The following is a 27,398-nucleotide window of genomic DNA, read 5'->3' on the forward strand; positions in this document are numbered from 1 at the left end:
GTCGCCTGTGTGAGAAGCTTCGGCACATGTTTGCTTCCTGTTTGTTTCCTGTTTGCTCCCTGTTTGCCCCGCGTCTGGCCCGTGTGGCCCTGCCTTTGTGACCTCCGCCCCGCCCCGCCGAGGTCAATGGAGGTCACTCTCTCAGGGACCAATTAAAAGCTGCCTTGCCGCCCCGGTGACCCTCTATGGCGGCGCGAGGCAAAGGGGGAGGATGAGGAGGAGGAGTGGTGGTATTGCAGCAAGAGGATGAATATTTGGGGAAGAGAAAAACGTGAAGCAGGAATGTAAGACAGAGAGAAAAGGAGGAGGAAGAAATGAAAAATGTGGAGATGGAAGAGTAGGAGAGATATTACAGCGCAGAAAGAAGATGAGGAAGAGTGGAAGGCACAGAGGGGCGGGGCAGGAGGAGGAGCCGAGGTAATATTGGTGGCATAGGAGGAGGAGGAGGAGGAGGAGGAGGAGGAGAAGGAAGAAAATGAAACCAGGAAACATGGAAGAGCAGGTAGCAGAAAGACTTGGCTCATTACCAGGGTGACTGCTTTAGTGATTGAGCAGTTCGTCAGCCACTCATACATACCTGCGGGTGCGTCCAGTTCACTCCTGACGCAGCAAAGTGATGGTCAGTGCGATTCTTGAAGTTGATCGTTTCTGCACTAATTATTGCTGCAGGAAGGCTGTTCAAGTGGCGGACGAGAAATAAATGATGTCCGTACTGCATTGCCTTGCCTGGAATATCACCTGACCGTTGTTTCATGTTCTCGGGTTTTGTTGTTTTTAGCGCAGAAAGCTTGGAATGAGTAGTGACCGACATTATGGAACTCGTTCAGGTAGGAGGAGATGAAGGAGGAGGAGGAGGAGGAGGAGGATGAGGAGGAGGATGAGGGGTTGGAGGAGGAGGAGGAGGGGTTGGAGGAAGAGGAGGAGGAGGAGAAGGGGTGGAAGAGGAGGTGGAGGTGATGGAGGAAAAGGAAGAGGAGTTGAAGAGGGAGGAGGAGGAGGAGGGGTGGAAGAGGAGATGAAGATGGAGAAGAAAAAAGAAGAGTTGGAGGAGGAAACGAAGTTGGAGATAGAGAAGGAGGACATGAGAAAGAGGAGTTGAATGGTTACGAAAAATGGTGCCGGCCGATATATACTTTTTCACTTATCATTTACATTATTCTTTCCTTCTTTCTTCGGTAGGTTAAGTTTCAAGAATGAAGAATTATTCCACAAATGTCAGGTATATATTTTTTTTCATTTCAACCATTCATTTGCAAAAATCGGACTGGACAGCAGGGAGGGGAGGTTACAAATAGACGTCGTCATAATTTTCCCCTATACGCCTCGTGACTGAACGTGCACTCGACTTTTCTCCCTGTGCAAACTTGATTCATGGTCAAAATTTCGAATCAAACACAACTTGACTCGATGTCGCTGCCATTCTTGGTGTAGGGAATGTGAGTCGGTTTTCTTGGTGTTGGAAATATAATGACTGGTACCCTCCGTGTTCGTGTAGTCAACGTGCTCTCCGCGGGTTCGAATCCCTACAGGAATTGTGGCAGAACAGATTTTTACGTGTAAGAGACGTGCTGTATCTCTATAGGAAATGTGTTACTGCTCTAAAAAGCTGCTTAAGTTGTGGGAGATGTGACGTAGCAGATGCGTCGTGGGCCACACTTCTCTGCTCTCTCTTGGCGGGCTGTTTTGTGCTCATATGTTTTTGCCTTTGACTCAAGTCAATTTGAATCAGCATAGTTCCAACTGACTGAGTCAACATTTAAAAGGCAGTACCAAGGCAGGTTTTCACGTGTATGAACGTATACGCTGTCGCTGAATTAGCAGCGTTGCTGTGGCTGAGGCAGGGTAGGTGTAGGAGTCAGCAACGAATATGGGTGCATGAAATTAATGTTAAAAGACCTGAATTTGGGAGCTTTGTACATCTGTTCCCAGATTTGGTTATTAATCCAGAGAAATTTTTGTACTTTTTTAGGATGACTAAAAACAATTTAAAGTATTGGTGAAGTTGACTGGATCCTCCATAAGAAAGCAGAGCACCGATTACCGACGTGCAGTTATGTAATTTCAAACGTAGACCATACACCGTACAGTTGCCAAATGAGAATATCCAGCCATATCCATAACGTTTTGTGTCGTCATTTGTTTAAAAAAGATGCAGCGTAATGTTGTCTAGTATATCGTAGGGTGCGGCAATTCCTTCTGTGGTTCAGGAGCCTATAATAGTTCTACTGTGGTAAGTGAATAAAAACTGTTAGCTCACCTTTGCATTTCATTTCAGTAGCAATATCCCTCCATTAAGCAGCTATGGCATCCCGATTTCGGTGCATAGGATCACTGGGATCATATATCGCACGTCGTTCTCGTATTAAATCCCCTAGCGTGGTGCTTTCTCTTCGGGTGACTCGCCTTGACTGGTTAAAAAAAAAGGTCCAAACCAATCAGTGACTCTGAATCGTTATGACTTGAGTTGACTTGATTCGCTTGATGTAGACGGTTACATTGAAATTAGTGTGGCGAATTAAGACGAATCATGAATCGTGTTGATTCTTCATGAATGGAATCGATTCAATTCGCTTGGTGTAAATGCAGCCTTGCTGTAAAAAAAACAGGATAGCGCGCCGCACTCCTTTTAATAGAACGTGAAGGGATGTGTTGCGGGGCGCTTTTGAACGTAATTTAAACCCTTGATGTGTTTTGCTCATTCACTGTTTTCATCTTTATTATCACCGTTATTATTGAATCCATTGTCTTCTCTTTGTCGTGTTTGTTTTCTTTACTATTTTTTTTTTTTTTGTATTTTTTTTTTCCATCGTGTCCAATTCATTTTTTTCCGGTCTTATGTATTTGTTTTGTATTTTTTGTAATTTTTTTTGCATTTGTCATTATTTGCATTTTTCCTTCCATATTTTTTCCATCTTTTCCTGTCACAATTTTTGCATTTTTTCCTTCCATATTTTTTTTTGCTTTTTTCCTGTCATGTTTTTCTTTGCATTTTTTTCCTGTCATGTTCTCTTTTCCATTTTTCCTCTCATATTTTTTGCATTTTTTCCCTTCTTATTTCTTTTCATTTTTTCCTGTCACCTTTTTTTTTTAACTTTTTCTCATATTTTTTTGGCATTATTTCCTTCCATTTTTTTCCATTTTTTCCCGTCATATTTTTTTCGCATTTTCCTGTCGCATCTTTTTTCATTATTTCCTTCCATTTTTAGCATTTTTTCTTGTTTTTATTTTCCATTTTTTTCCTTCCATATTTTTTTCCATTTTTTCCTGTCACGTTTTTTTTCTCATTTTTTCCTGTCATACTTTTTTTCATTTTTTCCTTTATATTTATTTCCAATATTTCCTTTCATATTTTTTCATTTTTTTCCTGTTCTATATTTTTTTCTGTATTCTTTCCTTCCATTCGGCTCCTCCCTGTGATCTTCCTTTCTTTTGTTGTTGTTTTTTCTTTTTTTGTTGTTTTTTTCCTTAATTGTCAGTTTTCTTCTTATTTTCCTCTTCTGATTCCTTTTATTTTCTTTCCTTTGTTAACTTCCTTTACTCTCTTTCTCTATTTTTATCCTGATTTTCTTTTTCCTATGCTTCTCTCTCTCTCTCTCTCTCTCTCTCTCTCTCTCTCTCTCTCTCTCTCTCTCTCTCTCTCTCTCTCTCTCTCTCTCTCTCTCTCTCTCTCTCTCTCTCTCTCTCTCTCTCTCTCTCTCTCTCTCTCTCTCTCTCTCTTCTTTCCTTTGTCGAGAGAGAGAGAGAAGAGAGAGAGAGAGAGAGAGAGAGAGAGAGAGAGAGAGAGAGAGAGAGAGAGAGAGAGAGAGAGAGAGAAGGAAGGGGAGACGAATCAATAAAAAGAGGAGGAAAGGAAGGTGGTAAAGTTGAGGGAGGAAAGAGGGAGAGAGAGAAGTAAAAGAGGGAAGGAGTAAAAGGAAAGGGAATGGAGAGGAGGGAAGGGTGGAGGGAGGAAAGGGAGAGGGAGAAGGAAAGAAAAATAGGAGAGTGTGAGGAAGAGATGGAGGGATGAGGGGAAGGGGAGCAAGGGAGAGGAGGGAAAGTTGGTAATGGAGGGAAGGAGAGAAGGAAGGAGGCGTGATAAGAGGATGAGGAGGTGGAGGGAGGGGGAGGTGGAGGAAGCGGAGGGAATAGTATCCTCCTCTTCCCTCCTTCCTCCCTTCCTCCTTTCCTCCCTTGCTTCCTCCCTCCCTCCCTCCTTCCCTCCTTTCTTCCTTCCCTCTTTCCCTTCCTTCTTTTTCTCGTCCGGAGAGAGAAGATAAGGAGATGTGAGTGACATGGAGGAGGAGGAGGAGCAGGAGGAGGAGGAGGAGGAGGAGGAGGAGGAGGAGGAGGAAGAAAAAAAGATACATCAACAACAACAACAAAAACAACAAAACTCAGTACCTCACAGCTTCTCTCATTTCAATTGAACACACACACACACACACACACACACACACACACACACACACACACACACACACACACACACACACTCATCCCCTCCCCCCAAAAAAGAAAAAAAAGATAGTGTTCACAAAACGAAGTAATACAAAACAAAACAAAACAATCTTGAGAGGTAACATGACATTTTTTTCTTATCTTTCTTTTGACAGTAAAAACAAAACAAAAAAGGAAAAAGCAGGAAAAATAAGACAAAAGAGGAGAGCACATTGAAAGGATGAATAAACGACATAGCCTGAATGAGTGAGTGACTGGATGAATTACTGAAAGAATGAATGCAAAGAAATATGAAACAGGGGAGGAATGGGGGGAGGGACGGATTGGTGGGAGAAGGAAGGAAGGGAGGAAGGAACGAATGAACGAAGGAAGGAAGGAAGGAAGGAAGGAAGGAAGGAAGGAAGGAAGGAAGGAAGGGAGGAAGGAACGAATGAACGAAGGAAGGAAGGAAGGAAGGAAGGAAGGAGGGAAAGAAGGGAGGAAGGAAGGAAGGAAGGAAGGGAGGAAAGAAGGAAGGAAGGAAGGAAAGAAGGAAGAAAGGAAGGAAGGAAGGAAGGTAGGAAGAAAGGAAGGAAGGAGGGAAAGAAGGGAGGAAGGAAGGAACGAAGGAACGAAGGAAGGAAGGAAGGGAGGAAAGAATGAACGAAGGAAGGAAGGAAGGAAGGAAGGAAGGAATGGTAGAAAAGGTAAATAAATAAATATGAATAAATTGGTTAATCAAAATGAATAGGTGAATCAAAGAATGCGTAAGTATATATAGGCGAGAAGGAAAGAGAGGAGGTATAGATAGGTAGGAGTAGGAAGGAGGGAAGGAAGGAAGGAAGGAAGGAAGGAAGGGTGGGATGAACGAAGGGAGGAAGGAATAGGAGAAGGAATCAATGGAAAACAGTATATTGGTCAGGAAGAGTGAATCAGGAAGTGAAAGGATGGATAAGAATATAGAGGAAGGAAGGAACGAGGGAGGAACGGATAGGAACGAGAATGAGTGACTGAAGGAATGGGAGAAGAGATAAATAAATAATAATTTGAATAGATAAGGTTATGAGCCAGGATAAATAAATGAAAGTGCATAAGAATATAAAACAAGGACTGAATGATGGAAGGAGCGGATAGGTAGGAGAATGAATGAAGGAAGGAATGGGAGAAGAGATGAATGGATAAGAATATGAATAGATAAGTCAAAAAGATCTTCAAGTAATCGGCAACAACAACAACAACAAGGCGGTGGCTGAGTGGTTAGCGTGCTGGGCTCACATTCACCACACCATGGACAACGTCGGTTCGAATCCCCACGCTACCTGGGATTTTTCAGTCACCGCCGAGTAGCCTAAGCCTACCCACATGCTGTCCAGGAGACCACCCATCAACCCGAACTCTAGAAGAAACCATCCAATGAATCAAGAATGAGTTCCGGGAGGCAGCATGAGCCAAGCATAACTGGTGCCACTATAAAAATTGCCTGCGCCATGACGGGCTTGGGCCGACCATCTGGCCCCTGAAGAAAGCCTACTGGCGTTATAGGCGGAGATGTAAAAAAAAAAAGAATACCTCTGCAGACTTCTCTAGACCTATAAATATCTTCATTACCGTATAGGCTTAGCGGTGAGGCAGGGTCTGAAAGGGTAAGAAAGTAGGCCTGCAATCATTCCTCTGGTGTTTATTCGTGTCTTCTTGTATTTTTTTTCTACAGCAAGGGAGGCAGCTCAAGGGCAAGAAACAAAAACAGGAACAAGAAAGCCATCCAGACGCCGCTCCAACAAAAGACGACAGAATGAGAGGCCGGAAGAGAGGTCAATTTCGGGTGGAGAAGTGTCCTGATACTCCAGTCCAGTTGTGGTTCATGAAGCTGGTTAGGTTATATACGTCTTCCCCCATATTAGTTAAGTTCCCTATCGATAATTTTGACAAGATGAAGAATGAGACATATACGGATACATTACAACATCAATATCAGTCTGAGTAAGTTTACGCTCTAGTACGGGCTGTTTACGAGTACAACCCTGTCGCTGGTGCTCTCGAAGGACTCATACAGGCTGTTCTCGACCACCGCCCTCCCGCCGGTGTTCTCGAAGGACTCATACAGGCTGTTCTCGACCACCGCCCTCCCGCCGGTGTTCTCGAAGGACTCGTACAGGCTGTTTTCGACCACCGCCCTCCCGCCGGTGTTCTCGAAGGACTCATACAGGCTGTTCTCGACCACCGCCCTCCCGCCGGTGTTCTCGAAGGACTCATACAGGCTGTTCTCGACCACCGCCCTCCCGCCGGTGTTCTCGAAGGACTCGTACAGGCTGTTTTCGACCACCGCCCTCCCGCCGGTGTTCTCGAAGGACTCGTACAGGCTGTTCTCGACCACCGCCCTCCCGCCGGTGTTCTCGAAGGACTCGTACAGGCTGTTTTCGACCACCACCCTCCCGCCGGTGTTCTCGAAGGACTCGTACAGGCTGTTCTCGCAGACCGCCCTCCTGCCGGTGTTCTCGAAGGATTCGTACTGGCTATTCTCGACCACCGCCCTCCCGCCGGTGTTCTCGAAGGACCCGTACAGACTGTTCTCGAAGACCGCCCTCCCGCCGGTGTTCTCGAAGGACTCGTACAGGCTGTTCTCGACCGCCAAGCTCTCGCTGGGGGGCGGGGCGCCTTCGAATCGCCTTCTTACATCTGGGGGTGTAAATGCCGTCACTATTGTTGCTTCTGCTGCTACTACTGTACTACAACTACAACTACCACCAGTACTACTGCTATGCTACTACTACTACTACTACTACTACTACTACTGCTACTACTACTACTACTGCTACTACTACTACTGCTACTACTACTACTACTACTACTCTCTCTCTCTCTCTCTCTCTCTCTCTCTCTCTCTCTCTCTCTCTCTCTCTCTCTCTCTCTCTCTCTCTCTCTCTCTCTCTCTCTCTCTCTCTCTCTCTCTCTCTCTCTCTCTCTCTCTCTCTCTCTCTCTCTCTCTCTCTCTCTCTCTCTCTCTCTCTCTTCCCTTCCCTTCCCTTCCGGTCCCTCCCTTTCGTTACCATCGCTGCGTCAACACAATGAGAAAAAAAAATATATATATATATATATATATATATATATATATATATATATATATATATATATATATATATATATATATATACAGAGAGAGAGAGAGAGAGAGCGTGTTTGTTTGTGTAATTCACCACAACCTCATCACGTTCTGGACTCGCGATCGCCAGCCCTTGCCCTCTCGGGTCTCTGGGGCTCGTCAGCCGTTGTCTGGTTGCTGCCGGAACCCTACCCCTCCCTTCGCCCCTTGGCCAGGAGGGGGCAGTAACCGCTCCTCGTCAACGGAAAAATCCCTCGCCCTGAGCGGGGTCCATTAGAGGTTCAACAAATGTTCAGAGACTTAGTCCACTGAACCACGGGAGCGATGATGTGTGTGTGTGTGTGTGTGTGTGTGTGTGTGTGTGTGTGTGTGTGTGGTTTGTGTGTATGTGTGGTTTGTGTGTATGTGTGTCACTAACCTTCTGTCGTAGTTTCGTTTTGCTGTCGACCACGCTTCACGATCACCACCACCACCATCACCAGCATCACCACCACCACGCCAACGTTTCCACCTATGACCACAGTGGAGGTGGTTGTCGTGGTGGGCGTCGTCGTCATCGTCGTCGGGGCGGGAGGCTCTGTACAGTTGTAATCCCGCACCTTCCCGGAAGGTTTACGTCCAGCTCTGCAGTGTGGCAATGTTTCGTTCCATCTCCAAGCTGAGGGCCCATGAGCCACAACCTGAAGAGTCTGGACGGCAGGGAAGTGGACTGATCTGATGCACTCAAGAGCACACTTACCAGTAAATAACTGAAATTTAAGTTCATTAACATCACTGTTGTTGCCGTTTTTCCGAGCAGTTACCAACGCCCACAACCCCCACCACTCTGCGTCATGAGAGAAGCAAGTGTTGTCCAGTGTGAACCAGGCGTCGTGCCGCCAGCCATCGCCCGCCGCCACGACCCTGACGCCCTTGAAGCCGGGATAAGCGTGCACATACAAGTATGCTTGTTGGTAGTCCCCCACAACTTGCACGGTGGTAATGTTCACCCATTCCTCAGCCCCAAGATGAGAGTATTGGCGGGGCAGCGCTTGTCCAGGGCGGGCTGAGGAAGCCCCAGGCGCAGGCAATAGTGACGTAAGAAAAAGCAGAAGTAACGAAGGCAGCAGGAGTAATATGCTCATCGTGACTGTTTACTATGTAGTGAGTTTTCGTGTGTGTGTTCAGACGACGGATGTGGCTCATGCCGGTCAACCTTGACATTATGCGCGCCCAACATCCCCACACAAGACGTGGATTCAGCTCGTTTCTCAGCCAGTAGGGGGGCAGTGTTACTTTTGGTTCGTGAAGGATACTTCATTCCAAAAAGTAATTAATATACTTGGTGTTCCTTTTCTTCTGCAAAACACTTAATAAACAACAGAATCAGACCGTGAAAGTAAGCTCATACGTTTTACGACAACTGCGGCCAGGCGCCGGAAGCCGGCACCAAAGCAACACCCCATGTGTACTAACACCAATGGCTTAAGACCTGATTTATCTGACATTTTTCAATCTGGGTGTGGATGCTCCTCCCCAGTCACTGAGGCAAAGTATTATGGGTCTGGCTGTGCTTGGGAATGGTCGTTATTGAAATTTTTGGAGCAGAAAGTGTTGTTCCTCTCCATCTTCTGCTGTGGGAAGGCGCTGGCTGAGTGGTCAGCAGGCTGGCACGGCGTCCAAGACCCAGGTTTGCAGCATGAGCCAAGCAAGATGACGCTACTACAAACACTTGCCTGCGCCACAACTGGCTGGAGCAGACTACCAGGCCCCACCACGAAAGCCATAAGCAAAAGCGTAAACAATTAACACACACAAAAAAAAAATCTCGCACCTCTTTACATTCTATCCCCATGTTTTTCGTGTCCGTGGCTGTGTTTTCTGGGAAGGAAGTGTTGCCCGGCCCTTCAGCCTATTTATATATCGGCATCTGTCTAGTTTCTTCCACGAAGAAGACTTGCAGTCGGCAAGAGCACATGTGTGTGCAGGATTGTTCCTCGTGTTAGCTTAGAACATTCAAAACCACCACGCTAAGTCACGTGACGGTTTCGTACGTCTGGCAGCAGCCCACGCCATTTAGCGTGTAACACAATCATTATACATGGATATGATTGTTACAAATAATAGGTGATATCACTTTTGACTTTGTTAGTTCTCTTATTTATCTATTGACGGTTATTTAAAGGACTCATAACTTACTACATTCAACTTAACAGGGGCAGAGCTTTAATGAGTGTTTTTTATTAAGCTAAATACGAGTATTCACTCTGTTTTGTAGACCAGAAACCGAGAGCGTGTGTGAATATACAGAAACATGAGCACATACTTTGATTAACGCTCATTATGTTTCGTGGTCCAAATATAAATAAACACAAAATAAAATGGGCTGCTTTTAGGACCACTTTCCAGGATCCACACGACAGACGTCTGTCGTGTGGATCCTACCGCTGCCCTCGCCTGAGACAGAAAACCAGTCCCTCCGACAAGTCTGTGCCCGAGCTGGGCCAGTGTTGGGTGCGTTTATTACACACACACACACACACACACACACACACACACACACACACACACACACACACACACACACACACACACACACACACACACACACACACACACACACGGGCGAGCGTGCGTGTGCCTGTCAGGGGGTAGTTTTATGACCTTGGCGGCAATTTGATCCTTCATTTGTAACTTGAACCTAACGGAAGACTCATTAGAACCCGATTGATCCCCTTCTTTGCCTTTGGAATTAGTTGATGCGAGAGGCGGATGCGTCTGAGAATGCCGACCCTCTGATCTGTGGCAGTGCTCAGCGCCAGAGGCCGCGTCTTCCGTCTCTGTACTGGTGTGTGGCGCCCACTCCTGAGCAGGGCAGGCTAGGTTAGGTTAGGTTAGATTTTGGGATTAGTTGGAATCCTAGCGGCAATTTTGAGTGGGAATCACAGTGAGAGTTTTCTAGAACACCCTGTGGCTAGTTTCAATGCTACAGCCGAGCGTCTTCACTCACGAACCACATACCTGTTGAGAGATTAGGAACATGCGCCCTGGGCCGGTTTAGGTTAGGTTAGGTTAGGTTGGGGTAAGATAAGTCGTCATGTTGCTGGGAAGTACACTAACAACAGTCAGAAGAACATTACGTAAACAGTTTGTGAGCCACGAGCTGCGCGTCACCGTGGCTCAGCAGAGCGGGGAGGTGCTCAACACGCAGGCACTCAAGGAGTATGCGGGCGGGCTGGGCGGGCAAGGACACATGCGGCGGGGCAAACAAATTTGGGGCAACCATCACGATACTGATAACACTCAACACGACCACACTTACCAAGCCTGCCGCTTGTAGGGTCCCGCCCACCGGCCCACCAGTCGACCTCTAGTTTGTATTTCTTTAGTGTAATAATGAACAGGCCAGGCCATTACTAGGGTTCATTTGGAAAGAAAATGCTAATCAGTATATTCGGAGAGGGAAAAATGCCACGGTAGACAGTGAGAGAGAGGGCGAGTGTTGGGGGGAGAGAGAGAGAGAGAGAGAGAAACAAATGATGAGTAGTGTTTTCCATTAGTTTCTCTCTCTCTCTCTCTCTCTCTCTCTCTCTCTCTCTCTCTCTCTCTCTCTCTCTCTCTCTCTCTCTCTCCAGAATGACACAGAATTACACACATAAACTTAACGCACATATAGATACACGCACACGGACATTTAGACACAACAATACACACACACACACACACACACACACACACACACACACACACACACACACACACGCACACACACATTATCGACTCGTGGCTGTGTTGGAAGCATTGGTAGCGAAGGATCATAAAGAATCTAAGAGGGATGATTATTTATTGAAGGGACAGAAAGCCCGAGCCGTGTGGAGCCGAGGAGGGGCGGGACGGGAGGAGCCTGCGACAACGGAGTGGAGGGAGCGAGGGAGGGAGGGAGAGGAGGAGGGGTGGAGTGAGTGAGAGGGATGGCTGGGAAACGCGACGAAGAATATTAATAAGTAGATGGATTTGTAAATATATGTTTATTGATAAATGTTTGTAAATAGAGGTGCATAGATAGGCAAGTAGATTGATATAGAGATAAATAGTAGATATATGTTTATTGATTGATGTTTGTAAATAGAGGTGCATAGATAGGCAAGTAGATTGATATAGAGATAAATAGTAATAAAATGTTCATAGATTCATGTTTAGATAAAGACAGTCTTATAAATAGATAGATAGGTAGATAGATAGATAGATGGATGGATGGATTGATGGAGAAATGTTAGTAAAAGGTGGATATTCAGATATTAATAGACAGATAGATAGACAGGCAGATAGGTCGATAAATAGATAAATAGATAGAAATTAGGACAGATAGGCTTGTGTTTTTATTAATTTCCTTCTTTCTATCTTTCATTTTCTTCTTTCTTTCCGTGGCTTGGTAAGTGTGGTCGTGTCGAGTGTTATCAGTATCGTGTTTTCCGCGGCTTTGTTCATTGTTTTAAGGATGGGGCTGCCATTAGTCGCTCTATTTATTTATCTTCCATTTTTAGCCAAGCTTGCATAACAACGTGAATATATAAAGTGAAATTATAAAACAGGTTAAAGTTGTATTTCGTGAGCACAGTTGTTTCAAAGGAACTTTTAATTGAATACCTCAGGCCTCTCATGCATGACAGTACAAGAGGGACATTTACAGGGTTATACCTAAGGTGCTGCTGCCACAAGAGTAGCTATGCACTCTGTACAGGGGGCAGCGTGTCGGCAGGGCGGAACACTGCCCTGGCCGGGGTGACAGCGTTGGAGCATATGCCATATCTCCTTAGTTGGGGGAATGTTGGCGCCAACCTTCCTTGTCCTTCCTCGTCCTTCCTTGCCCCACGAATGAGAGAACAGGGCTGGGTCGAGCCTTAGCTTGATCGACTCGACTCGTGTCGGAAAGTGAACCCGACTTTTCTTCCTTTAAGGACTGACTGACTGGAGCACTGAAGGCATAGTGTGACTCGCTGCCTTTCTTGGTGTAGGAAAAGTGACGAGCCCTGTAGGAATTGTGACAGAATGAATTATTGTGTGTAGGAGATGTGCTGCATATCTAGGAAATATGTCACTAGTCTAAAAGCTGCTAAAGCTTTAGAAGCCGTGACGCGTGGGAAATGCGTCGTAGGAAATATGGCGCTCCTCTTTTCTGGTTGAATACGTATATGAAAAAAAATATTTATCACGCTTTGTTCACGTGAAGATTAGTATTATCACCGGAAAGACTAAAAATACTAGAACGAAGTTATCATCACCATAACATCAGGAGCTTGCCATTTTGGCCTTACTGTCCCTAGCGGCGAGGGTTCACTATTCTGCAGCGCTGGGTTACTATGCGAGCGACGACAGGGGACGGACGGGATAATGGCTCTTATTCCTAAACACCACAAGGCCCAAGGCACACATATTTGATAAGGCTTTTCTAGGAGCTGCGGACATTTCCAGAGGCAGTCTCATGACCCTGGTGGTAGTCTGACTCTTCTTTTGTATTATGAACCTAAAAAACACTCATTAGAACTCGGTATTTTCAAGGGTAGTCTTATGACCCTGGTGGTAGTCTGACCCTTCTTCTATACTAGCAAGCTAAGAAAACATCACTCATTAAAACCCGACATTTCCAGAGGTTGCTTTATGACCTTGGTGGTAGTCTGACCTTGCTTCTGCACCATGAACCTAAAAAAAGCACGCATTAGAACCCGACTGATCTCCTTTTTGGCCTTCGGAAATAGTTGATGTGAGAGCCGAAAGCGTCTGCATGAGAATTCCGACCAGTGACTTGCAGGAGCAGCGAATGAATTATATTTTTTGTTGTCGTTATTTTCTTTGTGTGTTCGCCTTGAGCTGTTTTCTTGACCGAAAACAAAACAAAACAGGCCCGTGAGTTGGTGAGGTTGATTTAGGTTATGAATTGTTTTTATTTGTCACTTTATTTATATGACATTGTCTCGATGAAGTAAAATAAGGAAAAGAGGAAGAACAAGAACAAGAGCAAGTTGAAGAGGAAAAGAAGGAAAAAAACGGAAACTTGGGACGAAAGAGAAGAAAGTATGAAGAAAAGAAGAAAAAGAAGATCAAGAACAAGAGGAACAAGAACAAGATGAACAAGATGACTAAAGGAAAAGAAAACAAATCAGAAAAAAAATGAGATGAAAGAGACATACTATTTTTTTATTTATTCATTTTTTTTTTTTTTTTTTTTTTTTTTTTTAACGTCCTGGTCTATAGCGCCGGTATTTAAGGGCTTGGTGTTCGGCCCAAGCCCGCCATGACGCAGGCAAGTGTTTATTAATAGAAAAAGAAAATGGATCAAGAACAGGAGGAAGAAGAACAAAAGGAACAAGTTGAAAAAGAACATGAAGTTAACGAGTAGAAGGAGAAAACAAAAAAAAAATGGAGATGAAAGAGGAGAAAGAATGAAGACAATAGAAATATATAAAAAAAGAAGATCAAGAACGAGAGGAACAAGAACAAGAAGAACAAGTTGAAGAAGAAGAACAAGAAGTATACGCATAGAGGGGAAAAATCAGAAAAGGGACGAATCAAGACAAAAAGAATAAAAAGAAATGTAAGAAAAAGAAGAACAGGAACAAGAACAAGGTGAAGAAGAACATGCAGAAATGAAGGAGAGAAATAGAAAAAAAGGAAGACTGAAGAGAAGAAAGGATGAAGAAAATATAACTAAAAAGAAAAGGAAAAAGAAGAACAAGTTGAAAATGAAGACCACGAAGAACAAAACCAAGAAAATAACAAATTGAAGAATAAGAACAAGAAGAAAGAAGTGAGAAAAAACGAAAGAGAAAGAAAGAAGAAAACAGCATATAAAGAAAAGGAACAAGAGGAACAAGAAAAATGACAAAGTGAAGAATATGACCATGAAAATAATGAAAAAAATATCAGAAAAAAATAAAGACGAACGAGAAACAAGAAGAAAAATAAATAGAAGGAAAGGGAAGAAGAAAAAGAGGAACAAGGACAAGAAGAACAATTAGAAGAAGAACAAGGAGAAAACGAGAAGGGAAAAAATCAGAGAAAAATGGAGTCGGAGGAGGAGAAGGTTGGGTTAGTCGTCCTATCGTCCCAGCAGCCACGAGCACAAAATCCTGCGATAAGTGTCTCTGGAGCGTTCGGTGGTGGCGTCCGGTGCGATAACTGCGTAATAGTATTTATCAACGGTTGCGTGGCGAGTTTGGCTTCTTAATACCATATTTGACGCGGAGTTAGCTGGAAGGGTTGGATGTTCACAGCATAAGTATTTATCAACGGTTGCGTGGCGAGTTTGGCTTCTTAATACCATATTTGGCGCGAAGTTAGCTGGAAGGGTTGGATGTTCACAGCATAAGTATTTATCAACGGTTGCGTGGCGAGTTTGGCTTCTTAATACCATATTTGACGCGGAGTTAGCTGGAAGGGTTGGATGTTCACAGCATAAGTATTTATCAACGGTTGCGTGGCGAGTTTGGCTTCTTAATACCATATTTGGCGCGGAGTTAGCTGGAAGGGTTGGATTTTCACAGCACAAGTATTTATCAACGGTTGCGTGGCGAGTTTGGCTTCATAATACCATATTTGACGCGGAGTTAGCTGGAAGGGTTGGATGTTCACAGCATAAGTATTTATCAACGGTTGCGTGGCGAGTTTGGCTTCATAATACCATATTTGACGCGGAGTTAGCTGGAAAGGTTGGATGTTCACAGCATAAGTATTTATCAACGGTTGCGTGGGGAGTTTGGCTTCTTAATACCATATTTGACGCGGAGTTAGCTGGAACGGTTGGGTGTTCACAGTATCAGTATTTATCAACAGTTAAGTTGCTAGTACACTTTTTAAATATATTTTTGGGACGGAGTTTTCTAGAAATGTTAGATTTTCACAGTATTAGTATATATTAACAGTTGGCATTTTAATCCGTTTTTGTGGCTTTTATACAGGGTTGATTTTCCACACAGTAAAGTTGACATATTGCAGATCCAGTCGTATGCCGTGACACAGTTGGCTTTTTAATTCCTTTTTTTGTGGCTTTTTTAGTGTTGATTTTCCACACAGTTAAGTTGACATATTGCAAACCCAGTCGTACAAAGTGATGCAGTTGGCTTTTTAATTCCTTTTTCGCGGCTATTTTAAAGTTGATTTTTCACAGTTAATTAAGTCGACGTATTACAAACCCAGTCGTACAAAGTGATGTAGTTGGCTTTTTAAATCCGTTTATGTGTTTTTATAAAGTGTTGATTTTCCACACAGTTAAGTCGACATATTGCAAACCCAGTCGTACAGTGACGTGCAAATCCACCAAGCAGCTCACCGCGCCTGATCACGGGCCGCAAAAGACAAGTCAGCCGCGAGGTGCCGATGAAGACCAGCACGACCTTCACAACGCCCGGCGACACTCGCGCCAAAGAGTGTCGCATTTTGCCGCGAAATGAACGACATTCTCTGTCTGAACCTGGTGGCTCACGGCTGATGAGTAATGTTTTGTTTGGTTGTCCTTAGCTGTTGTATTTTCTTCTCATCTCTCTCTCTCTCTCTCTCTCTCTCTCTCTCTCTCTCTCTCTCTCTCTCTCTCTCTCTCTCTCTCTCTCTCTCTCCTTGTTAATTTTTTTGTCATTATCTCTCGCTCCCCATTCCCCTTTCCCTCTCTCCCTCTCTCTCTTTCCCTCACTCCTTCCCTCCCTCCCTCCCTCTCCCCCTCTCCCTCTCCCCTTTCCTCTCTCCCTCCATCTCTCTCTCTCTCTCTCTCTCTCTCTCTCTCTCTCTCTCTCTCTCTCTCTCTCTCTCTCTCTCTATCTCTCTCTCTCTCTCTCTCTCTCTCTCTCTCTCTCTCTCTCTCTCTCTCTCTCTCTCTCTCTCTCTCTCCATTCATCTCTCCCTCTCCCCCTCTCAATTTGCATCTCCCCCCCTCCTTTCCCCTCTCCCCCTACCCTTCTCCCTCCTCCCCTTCCTCCCTCTCCCCTTCTCCTCCCTCTCCCCTTCTCTCCCTTTCCCCCTCCCTCTCCCTTCTCTCCCCTTCTCTCCCCTCCCTCTCGCTCCTCCTCTTCCTCCCCTCTCCTTTCCCCTCCCCCCCCTCTCTCTCTCTCTCTCTCTCTCTCTCTCTCTCTCTCTCTCTCTCTCTCTCTCTCTCTCTCTCCAAGGCCACGCGCGGCTTAACATAACGGGGTTGAATGTACAGGAGCTGCCTTGTATAGTCCAACCGGCCTCTTGCAGACTCCTTACGTTCTTATGTTCTTATGCTCTAACATTACTTTTTAGCGGTGCTATTCGACACTTTCATTAATTTCTCCACGTCCTGCCGAGTCGGGGCTGTTCATCAGTGTTTTAGGTGGCTGATCAGGCCCCGGGACCACGGCCCCTACAGCCCCGGTGAGTCTAGGGTGGTGTCGGAATACTTTGTTTAGCCTTCAAATTATTCGTTTTCTTCGCCAGATTTCCCGCATCGTTTTCTTCTACAGTATATCTTGGGGAGACTGCCCAGGATATACTGTATCGATTCTTTGTAGATGGTAAAGCAATACCGCGATACCGGTACATGCACCAACGATACGACATCGGCGATACTGCTTTTTTCAAGAAAATGTGTAGATTTAAGATTATAGCCTCCATCCAGTGAGTGATGGCGTCCATTCGGGGAGTGTGGTTGTCATTGGTATGCACTGTTCGGGGATGCGACATGAAGACAAAACATGAATTAAAATGTTCAGACTTATTCTCACAGCGTGAATAATAAGGTTACACACTGTAGGTGTACGACAGATATGTAAACATTACCTTAAACAAGAAATAATAATCATGACTGTCCATTCATATTTCAAAATGGCTATATTAATGTACGTATCGATGTATCGATGCATGTTTTATTTTTTTCGGTAGCTTCACTTTGAGGAAAAGGCTTCAGCGATGCCGATATAACAATTCTGTGACTGAGTAGCCAAGGTGATATACCGATGCCAGCACAAAACTGTCGATCGATGATTATCGCCATTACAACGGTACAGTGACTGAGTAGCCAAGGTGATACCGATACCGGCACGAAAGTGTCGATCGATGATTATCGCCATTACAACGGTACTGTGACTGAGTTGCCAAGGCGATACCGATACCGGCACGAAAGTGTCGATCGATGATTATCGCCATTACAACGGTACAGTGACTGAGTAGCCAAGGTGATACCGATACCGGCACGAAATTGTCGATCGATGATTATCGCCATTACAACGGTACTGTGACTGAGTTGCCCAGGCGATAGGCCTACCCATGTCAGCACAAAAGTGCCGATCAATTTTTATCGCCATTACAACGGTACTGTGACTGAGTAGCCAAGGCGATATATGCCAGCACAAAAGTGCCGATCAATGTTTATCGCCATTACGTGTATCGCGATACTGGTCATCCCTGGCTGCAGAAGCGCCTGGCCTCAGCGTCCACCTCGGTCCCATTCTTCTCACGGCCCTGATCTAGTTTATGGTTATGCTTGGTTTTCTTGCATCGTTTTCTTCTTCAGTATTTCTTGGGCACACTATGATGCAAGGGATAGGCAGTAAACTGGAGATAAAGTTGGTGGCATATGCTGTAGCAGCGCTTGGCCTCTGTGCCCATCTCCGTCTCATTCTGAATACGGCCCAAGAATGAGACGGAAACGAGCACCTAGGCCGAACGTACTTTATGGTTAAGATTGGTTGTTAACGCGCCCATATCTCGCTTCTTGCCTCACAAAGTACTCCTCTGTTATTATGTGTCTTCAGATAACCTGCAGATCTCCCGGAACTCCCTAGGAAAGAGTGAGAAGGTCAAAACAAGTGTGGCCCAGTATATTTCCAATGGGGTTATGTTATGTTCTGAGTTATCCCTTAAACCTCCTAGAAAACCAAAGGAAGGAGTGTAAAAATGAAATAAACGTTACCATTAATACGTCATGAAGTTCCTTCCCAGCAGTCTCCGCCTTACGACACACGACATACTCAAATTACGTTACCATTAATACGTCATGCAGTTCCTTCCCTGCAGTCTCCGCCCTACGACACACGGCATACCCGAATTACGTTACCATTAATACGTCCTGCAGTTCCTTCCCTGCAGTCTCCGCATTACGACACACGACATACCCGAGTTACTTCGCTATTTTTTACTCCTATAAATTTCACGATTCACTCCCCCGAGATTGGATCATTCTTCTTGCTAAACAACCTGATATTACGTGGCTGCTTGTTTTCATTGCTTGCTTGTTTAGGTTTTACAGAGTGGAATAACAAGATTTTGCACGCGCACACACACACACACACACACACACACACACACACACACACACACACACACACACACACACACAGAGAGAGAGAGAGAGAGAGATTTTTAGCTAACTTAATTTGTGTTCTTGTTTATTTATTAATTTGTTTTAAGTTTTTAATCAAAGAAAACTAGAAGAGCAGACCGTGATAGATAAATGTAAATATGCTACTACTACTACTACTACTACTACTACTTCTACTACTTCTACTACTAGGTACTACTACTACTACTACTACTACTACTACTGCTGTTATGTCTGCTTTTTCTACTATCATTGCTACACCTATCACCCCTCCTCCTCTTCCTCTTCCTCCTCCTCCTCCTCCTCCTCCTCCTCTTCCTCCTCCGTGTCAGCTGGTGGTGGGCGCGTGTTTGCCTCAGTCACGTGTCATTGTTTACATTGATCAGCTGTGCAGCCTCCCAGGGCACCGCTGTTACCGGACACCACCCGCGCCCACCCCCTCCTCACCCCTCTCACCTCCTGGCTTCCCTCTCTCATGTTCTTTCCCACACTTTCTCTTCCTGTCTTTTCCTGTCTTTCCTTTCTCTTTTCAAGTTTCCTGTTTCCTCTCCCTTACGTTGCTGTCTATACCTTCTCTTCCTCTCTCTTCCTACCTTTCCTTTCTCTGTTCAAATCTCCTGTCTTCTTCCCCTCAAGTTTCTGTCTATTCTGCTTTCTTTTTCTCTCTTTTCCTCTCTTTTCTTTCTCTCTTTAAATCTTCTGTCTTCTGTCTTAACTTTTCCTGTTGTTTCTGCCTTTCCTTTTTTCTTTTCCTCTCTCTTCCTCTCTTTCTTCTCTCTTTTAATCTTCCGTCTTATTTTCCTTTTGTTTCTGCCTATTCTGTTTTCTCTTCCTCTCTCTTCCTCCCGTCCCTTACTTTTCTTCCTTTCTTGTTCTTGTTTATTTTCTTTCCCCGTTTCTTTTTCTTCTTCTTCTTCTTCTTCTTCTTCTTCTTCTTCTTCTTCTTCACTCCTGTTTTCTTTTCTTTCCGTTCTTATCTCTCTTGGTTTCTCTCTCTATCGTCTCCTCATCTTCCTCTTTCTCTCTTAATTCTTTTGTCTCCTTTCTATCCTCTTTCATTGTTGTTTTCTCTTTTTCTTCCTTCTCCTTTTTCCTTTTTTCTTTGTCTCTTCCCTTCCTTCTGTTTCTAACTTTATTGTTTGCTTTCTCCTTTTCTCCCCCGTAATTTTTCTTCCTATGTCTTCTTAATTTTTCTCTTTTTCTTCTTGCTTTTTCTTCCTTCTTTCTCTATTTTCTTCCTTAATCCTTCCTTCTCCTTTCTTCTGTATTTTATTTACTTTATTTCCCTTCTTCTCTTTTCTTCCTTTCCCTGTTATTTTTTTCTTTCTTCTCTCCTTCCCTGTTTTCTCTTTTTCCCTACTCCCTTTCTCCTTTTCTCTTATTTCTTCTCTCCCCTCTTCCTGCTTTTACCTCTCTCTCTCTCTCTCTCTCTCTCTCTCTCTCTCTCTCTCTCTCTCTCTCTCTCTCTCTCTCTCTTACTTCTTTTTCCTTCCTTCTTCTTTCCCTCTATTTCATTCCCTTATCCTTCCTTCCGTTCTTTTATCCCTTGCTTCCCCGTCCGTCTTTTCCTCTCCCTTTCTCCTCCCACTCTCTTCCTCCTCCTCCTCCTCCTTCTCTCTCTCTCTCTCTCTCTCTCTCTCTCTCTCTCTCTCTCTCTCTCTCTCTCTCTCTCTCTCTCTCTCTCTCTCTCTCTCTCTCTCTCTCTCTCTCTCTCTCTCTCTCTCTCTCTCTCTCTCTCTCTCTCTCTCTCTCTCTCTCTCTCTCTCTCTCTTTCTTTCTTTCTGTCCTTCTTGTACTTTTTTTTACGTTATTATATTCTATTTTTTCTACCTTCTTTCCTCCTCTCCTTCATTTTCTCTTCCTCTCTCCCTCTCTTTACCTCCAAGCTGATGTCATTCCCTCTCTCCTCTCCTTCTTCCAAACCCATCTGTTCTTTCTCTCACTTTGTCCCTCTTCTGCATTCCTCCCTCCCTCCCTCCCTCCCTTTCTCTCTCCATTCCTTCCTCTCGTTTCTCAGTTGACTTTTATCATGGAGTTTCTCTCTCTCTCTCTCTCTCTCTCTCTCTCTCTCTCTCTCTCTCTCTCTCTCTCTCTCTCTCTCTCTCTCTCTCTCTCTCTCTCTCTCTCTCTCTCTCTCTCTCTCTCTCTCTCTCTCTCTCTCTCTCTCTCTCTCTCTCTCTCTCCTTCTTCTTCTTCTTCTTCTTCTTCTTCTTCTTCTTCTTCTAATTGTTACTCACACTAACCATGTTTTCCCATTTTCTTTGCAGGTGAGTTTCATTTTCGTAGAAAACGTGACATGTAAGTACCTCATTGAGAGAGAGAGAGAGAGTGATATGCAGTAATCATTATACCTTCCCATCCTCTCCCTCTCCTCCTCCTCCTCCTCCTCCTCCTCGTCCTCCTCCTCCTTCTTGGCTTGGAAGGCTTCTGAACGAGGCAGTTGAAAGCTTCTCGAAAAGCTATTAAAAAAACTGCCGGCGAGGACAAGGCAAAGGCAACCCTTGATCAACCGAACCGTAGCGTCGATGCGGCTTTTAAGAAACTTTGTAACCAACAACGCCCCCGACAAGCGAACTCATTCAACACGACGCGGCCAAACCAGGAGTCACATTTTCATTTTGTACACAAATGCACGCAGTCTATTACCCAAAAAGGACGAAATTATGGCGTATATTGCAACTGAGAAACCAGATGTGGTAGCCATCACAGAGACTTGGGCCAACTCTGCACATCTAGTATCTGAACTGTCATTTCCCGGGTACGAAAGCTTCCAAAAAATCGATTGCACAAGAAAGGAGGAGTAATTTGCTACGTAAAAAGTACGCTCCCTGCCATAAAAATAGACAAACAGGACGCAGATAATTACGACTCCGTCTATGTGGAAATAACTGCGAATAGTAAGAAACTAACACTTGCGACCGTATACAGGCCTCCAAAACAACAGGCAACAGACGACACTGCCCTGTACGAAAATTCTTCACTTTTTAACACAAAGCAAAGAAGCAATAATAATTGGGGACTTTAATTGCCTTAACATTGACTGGGGATTGATGACTGGAGATCAAGAGGGTAACAGGCTTATAGAGATGGTGGAGGATTCGCTCCTCATTCAAGTTGTAACTCAACCGACAAGAGAAAACAATCTGCTGGATCTGGTATTAGTAAGCGACCCCGACTTCATTCGCGACTGTGAAGTTGGTGAAAAAATTAACGGTTGCGATCACCACTTAATCCATTTCAATATCAACATATGTCACAAACTCGTAGACAATCCGTCAGTGATACCAGACTACAAAAAAGCAAATTTCAACCTAGCCCGTGAGCTGCTTCCCTCTGCGACCTGGGACCAACTTCACCTAACCGACAATACAATCGACAACGTGTGGAACAACTTCAAAGATAAGCTTTTGCAGGTAGAGAAGGCTTTCTGTTGCCTGCACTTCCATGTTTCCATGTAACCATGTTTCCTCCTCCTCCACCTCCTCCTCCTCCTCCTCAATCATATATTCCCCAAACTTAAGAGGCGGTACATACCGGAATACTCAAAAGTGGGTGCCAGCTCCGGAGACCTTACTTACACTCCACACACACACACACACACACACACACACACACACGCACGCACGCACGCACGCACGCACGCACGCACGCACACCCACCCAACCAACCACCCACCCACCCCACCCATCCACCCCCCACCCACTCTCTCTCCCTCTCTCTCTCTCTCTCTCTCTCTCTCTCTCTCTCTCTCTCTCTCTCTCTCTCTCTCTCTCTCTCTCTCTCTCTCTCTCTCTCAAGCTCTCATGCTCGACCGTCACTTCCTTCAACTTAATATTAAGTAGAGTTGAAATGCAACGTTTTGGAGCCATCCGATTAATGTAGAATCACTTAGGTTTAAGGAAAGACCACCTAGTCTGGACCATGGGGTCTGTGTGGTCTGATTTTATATGTAAATCAATGTAAATCTCTCTCTCTCTCTCTCTCTCTCTCTCTCTCTCTCTCTCTCTCTCTCTCTCTCTCTCTCTCTCTCTCGATCACCACAGGCTCAAAGGCTAATGTGACTGAGAGGTGCACCAAGGCCACGCGCGGCTTAACGAATCGTCCTAATCTTATACTTTTTAGCGGTTGTTAATCAGTATTCATCAGTGTTCATCAGGTCACGGGAACACGGCCTCTACAGCCTCGGTGAGAGTCGGGGTCGTGTCAGAATATTTTGTCTGGCCTTCAATGTGTTCGTTTTCTCCGCCTGTTTTCGTCCACCGTTTTCTTCTCCAGTTTTTCCTGGGAGCACTGCGACGCAAGGAGGGTGCGGCGGGCCGGTCAGGGCCGGGACACGTGCGGTGTGCAGGGGTCACTGAAGGGTGGGCACCGATGCACGGAATTGTCTAAGGAGATGCCGATACATTGATAACTGAAAATTATCTACAGCGATACTGCTATATCGATTCTTTGTAGGTTGTAAAGCAATACCGATACCAGTACATGCATCGCCGATACGGCGCATCGGCGATACTGCTGTATTGCAAGGAAATATCCACTAGCATGTATATTTGTAGGTTTATGATTATAGTCTCCATCCAGGGAGTGATGGCGTCCATTCGGGGTTTGTGGCGCGCATTGGTGTGGTCTCAGCACCCATTATCGTTCCATTCTGGACACGGCCCTGATCTAATTTAGTTATGATTGGTGTTCTTGCACTGTTTTTTTCCCCGGTATTTCTTGGGCACACTATGATGCAGGAGATAGGCTGTGAGCTGGAGAAAAAGTTGTGGCATATTTACGCGCGCTATCTCACTTCCTGCCTTGCACAAGTGTCAAGACTTTGATGGTACGAGCACCTCATGAGAAGAAATGGAGATAGTAACGAAAGGAGAGCACCGGATATGGAAGTACGGGGAAGAAGAAAGAGAGGATGACCTAAGACAAGATGGAATGATTGCGTAGCAGCGGGTATGAGAGAAAAAGGACTGGATCCCAACCTGTCAATCATAGAGACAGGGGGAGGCGGATCATCAAGAACAGCGGCCCCGTATACAGACGGGTTAATAAAGTTGACGATGAGTCTCACTTGGTACCTTACAAAGTACTCCCCTGTTATTACATGTCATTAAATAACCTTCAACTCTCCCTGAACACCCTAGGAAAGTGTATAAAGATCAAGACAAGTGTGTCCCAACATATTTTCAAAGGCGGTATGTTCTTATTTTCTAATATATTCTTCAACCCTCCTGGAAAACCAAAGGAAGAAGTGTAAAAATCAGAATGAATGAATGGATAAATAGAGAAATAGAGAACAAACGAGTTGAAGCTGTTACTTTGCACTCCCCTCCCTGCAATCTCCATCTTACGACACATAACATATCCGAGTTACATTCCCATTTTCGTCATGCACTCCCTTCCCTGCAGTCTTCATCTTACGACACATATCCGAGCTACGTTACCATTGATACGTCATGCATTTCCTTCCCTGCAGTCTCCGCCTTACGACACACGACATACCCGAATTACGTTGCTATTTTTGCGTCTTACTCCTGGAAATTTCACGAGTCACTCCTCCGAGATTGGATCATTCTTTTTCCAAACCACCTGATATTACGTGGCTGCTTGTTTTCATTGCTTGCTTGTTTAGGTTTTACAGAATGGAATAACAAGACGATTTTACACACACACACACACACACACACACACACACACACACACACACACACACACACAAACAGAGAGAGAGAGAGAGAGAGAGAGAGAGAGAGAGAGAGAGAGAGAGAAGTACATAGAATTACATAGATAACCAGACCACACAGGCCCTAAGGCCCAAACTAGGTGGTCTCTCCTAAACCTAAGTGACATTTGTTATGCGGCCACCATGGCGTTGAAACTGACCTAGTGAACATTTAGATGGATGAGATAGCGGTCAAGATTATTCTTAAACGATGCAATCGAGTTACACTGCACCGCTGATGGTGGTAATCTGTTCCAATCTCGAACGATAGCATCAGTGAAGAAGAATTTTGTGCAATCTGAATGAACTTGTCTGCATTTGAGTTTAGCTGGTTCGTGTCGAATCATCCATCACAAACAACTTGGTCGGATCCACGTTGGTAAAACCGTTAAGTATTTTAAAGCACTCGATCAGTTTTCCTCTGAGGCTGCGTTTTTCAAGAGAAAACAGGTTTAGATGTGACAGCCTTTCCTCGTAGGGTTTGTTTCGTAATGAAGGAATCATTTTGGATGCTCTACGTTGAACATCTTCTAATTTAGCAATGTGTTTCGCATGGTGGGGAGACCAAAACTGCACGGCATACTCCAGACTATTAGGTAGTATAACATCTTTATTCCAGAATGAAAAATTTCTCTTAATCAAATCGATCATCATGTTTGCTTTTTTTTTAACGGACTCGTTACACTGCTGGGAAAACTTGAGGTTAGACGCGACTGTGACGCCAAGATCTTTGATCGAGTGAACGCCTTTAACTTTAACGCCACACATTTCATAGTCCTTCTTTATATTTCTAGATCCAATCTGCTGGATCTGGCACTTGTGTATATTAAAAGGCATTTCCCATTTTACTGACCAATCTGATATTTTACGCAAATCTTCTTGTAGGCTCCGCCTGTCACATTCCGTAAATACCGCATTGCCTATTTTCGTGTCGTCCGCAAATTTACTAATTAAATTATTGAGACCAAGGTCAATGTCGTTGATGTAAATAACGAAGAGAACGGGTCCCAGGATAGACCCTTGGGGGACACCACTAGTGACTGGCATTCACTCAGAGGTCACTCCATTTATTACAACTCTTTGCTTTCTATTGCTTAGCCAGTGCTTGATCCATTCGTGAAGCTTACCCCCGATACCTATTTCCTTGATTTTATGGAGCAACTTGTAGTGTGGGACTTTATCAAACGCCTTCTGGAAGTCCAAATAAATAATATCAAGTGATTTAGAAACATCATAGACTGCAAAAAACTCGTTATAGAACGTTAATAGATTCGACAAACAAGATCTGTTGTTACGGAAACCATGTTGCGAGTCCAGGATTTGCGAATTACACTCTAGGTAGTTAACTACTTTATCTCGAATAACTGTCTCAAATAATTACCAATAATTGAAGTTAAGCTGATTGGCCTGTAATTATCCAGTAATTTTCGGTCGCCTTTTTTGAAAATGAGTGTTACGTTAGCCATTTTCCAATCACTAGGAACGATACCATGGTGCAAAGACATATTAAACAGCATTGTTAAAGGTCTGAGTATCTCTCTTGAAATTTCTTTATGCAATTTTGGATATATTTTATCCGGTCCTGGACTTTTGTGAGTTTTAAGTGACTGCAGCGGTTTGAGAACCTCATCTTTACTGATTTCAACGTCACGGAGGGTATGACTGGGATTTTCAATAGTGTTAGGAACAGCAGCAGTATCGGTAGAATCACTATTAAAAACCGAGGCGAAATAAGAATTTAACGTGTTCGCTATGCGTTGGCTGTCTGTCACGATATTGCCCAAATTATCTGTTAATGGGCCAATCCCATTTCGAATCTCTTTTTTGTTGTTTTTATATAAAAAAAAAAAACTTTTAGGATCTGACTTGCAATTTACCGCAATGTTTACTTCGTACCTCCGTTTCGCCTGTTTGATTAAACTTTTGACGTGTCGTCTTGCTTCGTAGTACCGTGTACTATTTTCGGTAGTTATCGGTTTTCTTTTGCCTATATAACAAGTTCCTCTTTTAGAGAGCAAGTTTGATTTCATTGTTAAACCACGGAGGATTTTTAACTTTTCGGCGCTTTTCACAAGATTGCACATATGTATTTTATTCGGTTAGTAATCGAGCTTTAAAGTCTTGCCAAGATTCTTCGACGTCGATGTTGGATACTAATCGAAAGTTCGTTAATGACTGTCTTATTCTTTCAAAATCTGCTCTTTTAAAATTTGGAAACAATACCTTATTCTCTGCAATCTTTGTTTGAGCTCTTATGTCGAGACGCACCAGTCTATGATCGCATGATCCGAGGTGTTCACCAACGCTAACATTGTCAACTAAGTTCTCTCGGGCTACTAATACAAGATCAAGAATATTATTATCGCGCGTTGGTTCACTAACCATTTGGCTACGGCAGTTATTTTCAACGAAGTCTAACATCCTGTGCGATTCCCCTTCGGATCCCGTGAGTGTCTGCCCGTCTACATGCGGTAGATTAAAATCGCCTAAAATCAATGCATCACTGTTTCGGAGAGTTCTTTGCAAAACGCTATACATTATTAATTAATTTTCATCATACTCGCGTGATTGGTTGGCCTGGAGGCCTATAAGTGATGGATATGTTGATTTTTAATTGATCGGTATTTATACTCACGCTCAAGTGTTCTACAGTACTGTCCTCTGGTGTTTTATCTACGGGCTGTAAGCTACTTTTGACGTAAAGAGCCACTCCTCCATCTCTACGATTAACTCGGTCTTTATTGAAATATATAAAGTTATTTTTATTATATTCAGAAATTAAGTCATTATTAGCGGCGTCAATAGATGTTTCAGTTACGGCAATTACATCAAAGTCTTCTGTTTTAGTTAGGCAC

The 27,398-nt window shown here is 44.2% G+C and overlaps 1 protein-coding gene across 1 annotated transcript; it reads right to left on the reverse strand.

Moving 5' to 3' along the window:
* Positions 1–6,121: 6,121 nt before the first annotated feature.
* LOC126997170 (uncharacterized) lies at positions 6,122–10,028 on the reverse strand. The gene is made up of 3 exons (XM_050858212.1): positions 9,825–10,028; positions 7,938–8,268; positions 6,122–7,095 (listed from the first exon to the last, which is right to left on the reverse strand). The coding sequence occupies exons 2-3, from the start codon at positions 8,074–8,076 to the stop codon at positions 6,413–6,415; spliced, it is 822 nt and encodes a 273-aa protein (XP_050714169.1). The 5' UTR covers positions 8,077–8,268; positions 9,825–10,028; the 3' UTR covers positions 6,122–6,412.
* Between the last annotated feature and the right edge of the window lie 17,370 nt (positions 10,029–27,398).

This window comes from Eriocheir sinensis, chromosome 11, assembly GCF_024679095.1.
Source record: "Eriocheir sinensis breed Jianghai 21 chromosome 11, ASM2467909v1, whole genome shotgun sequence".
In the NCBI taxonomy this organism is placed as follows: domain Eukaryota; kingdom Metazoa; phylum Arthropoda; class Malacostraca; order Decapoda; family Varunidae; genus Eriocheir; species Eriocheir sinensis.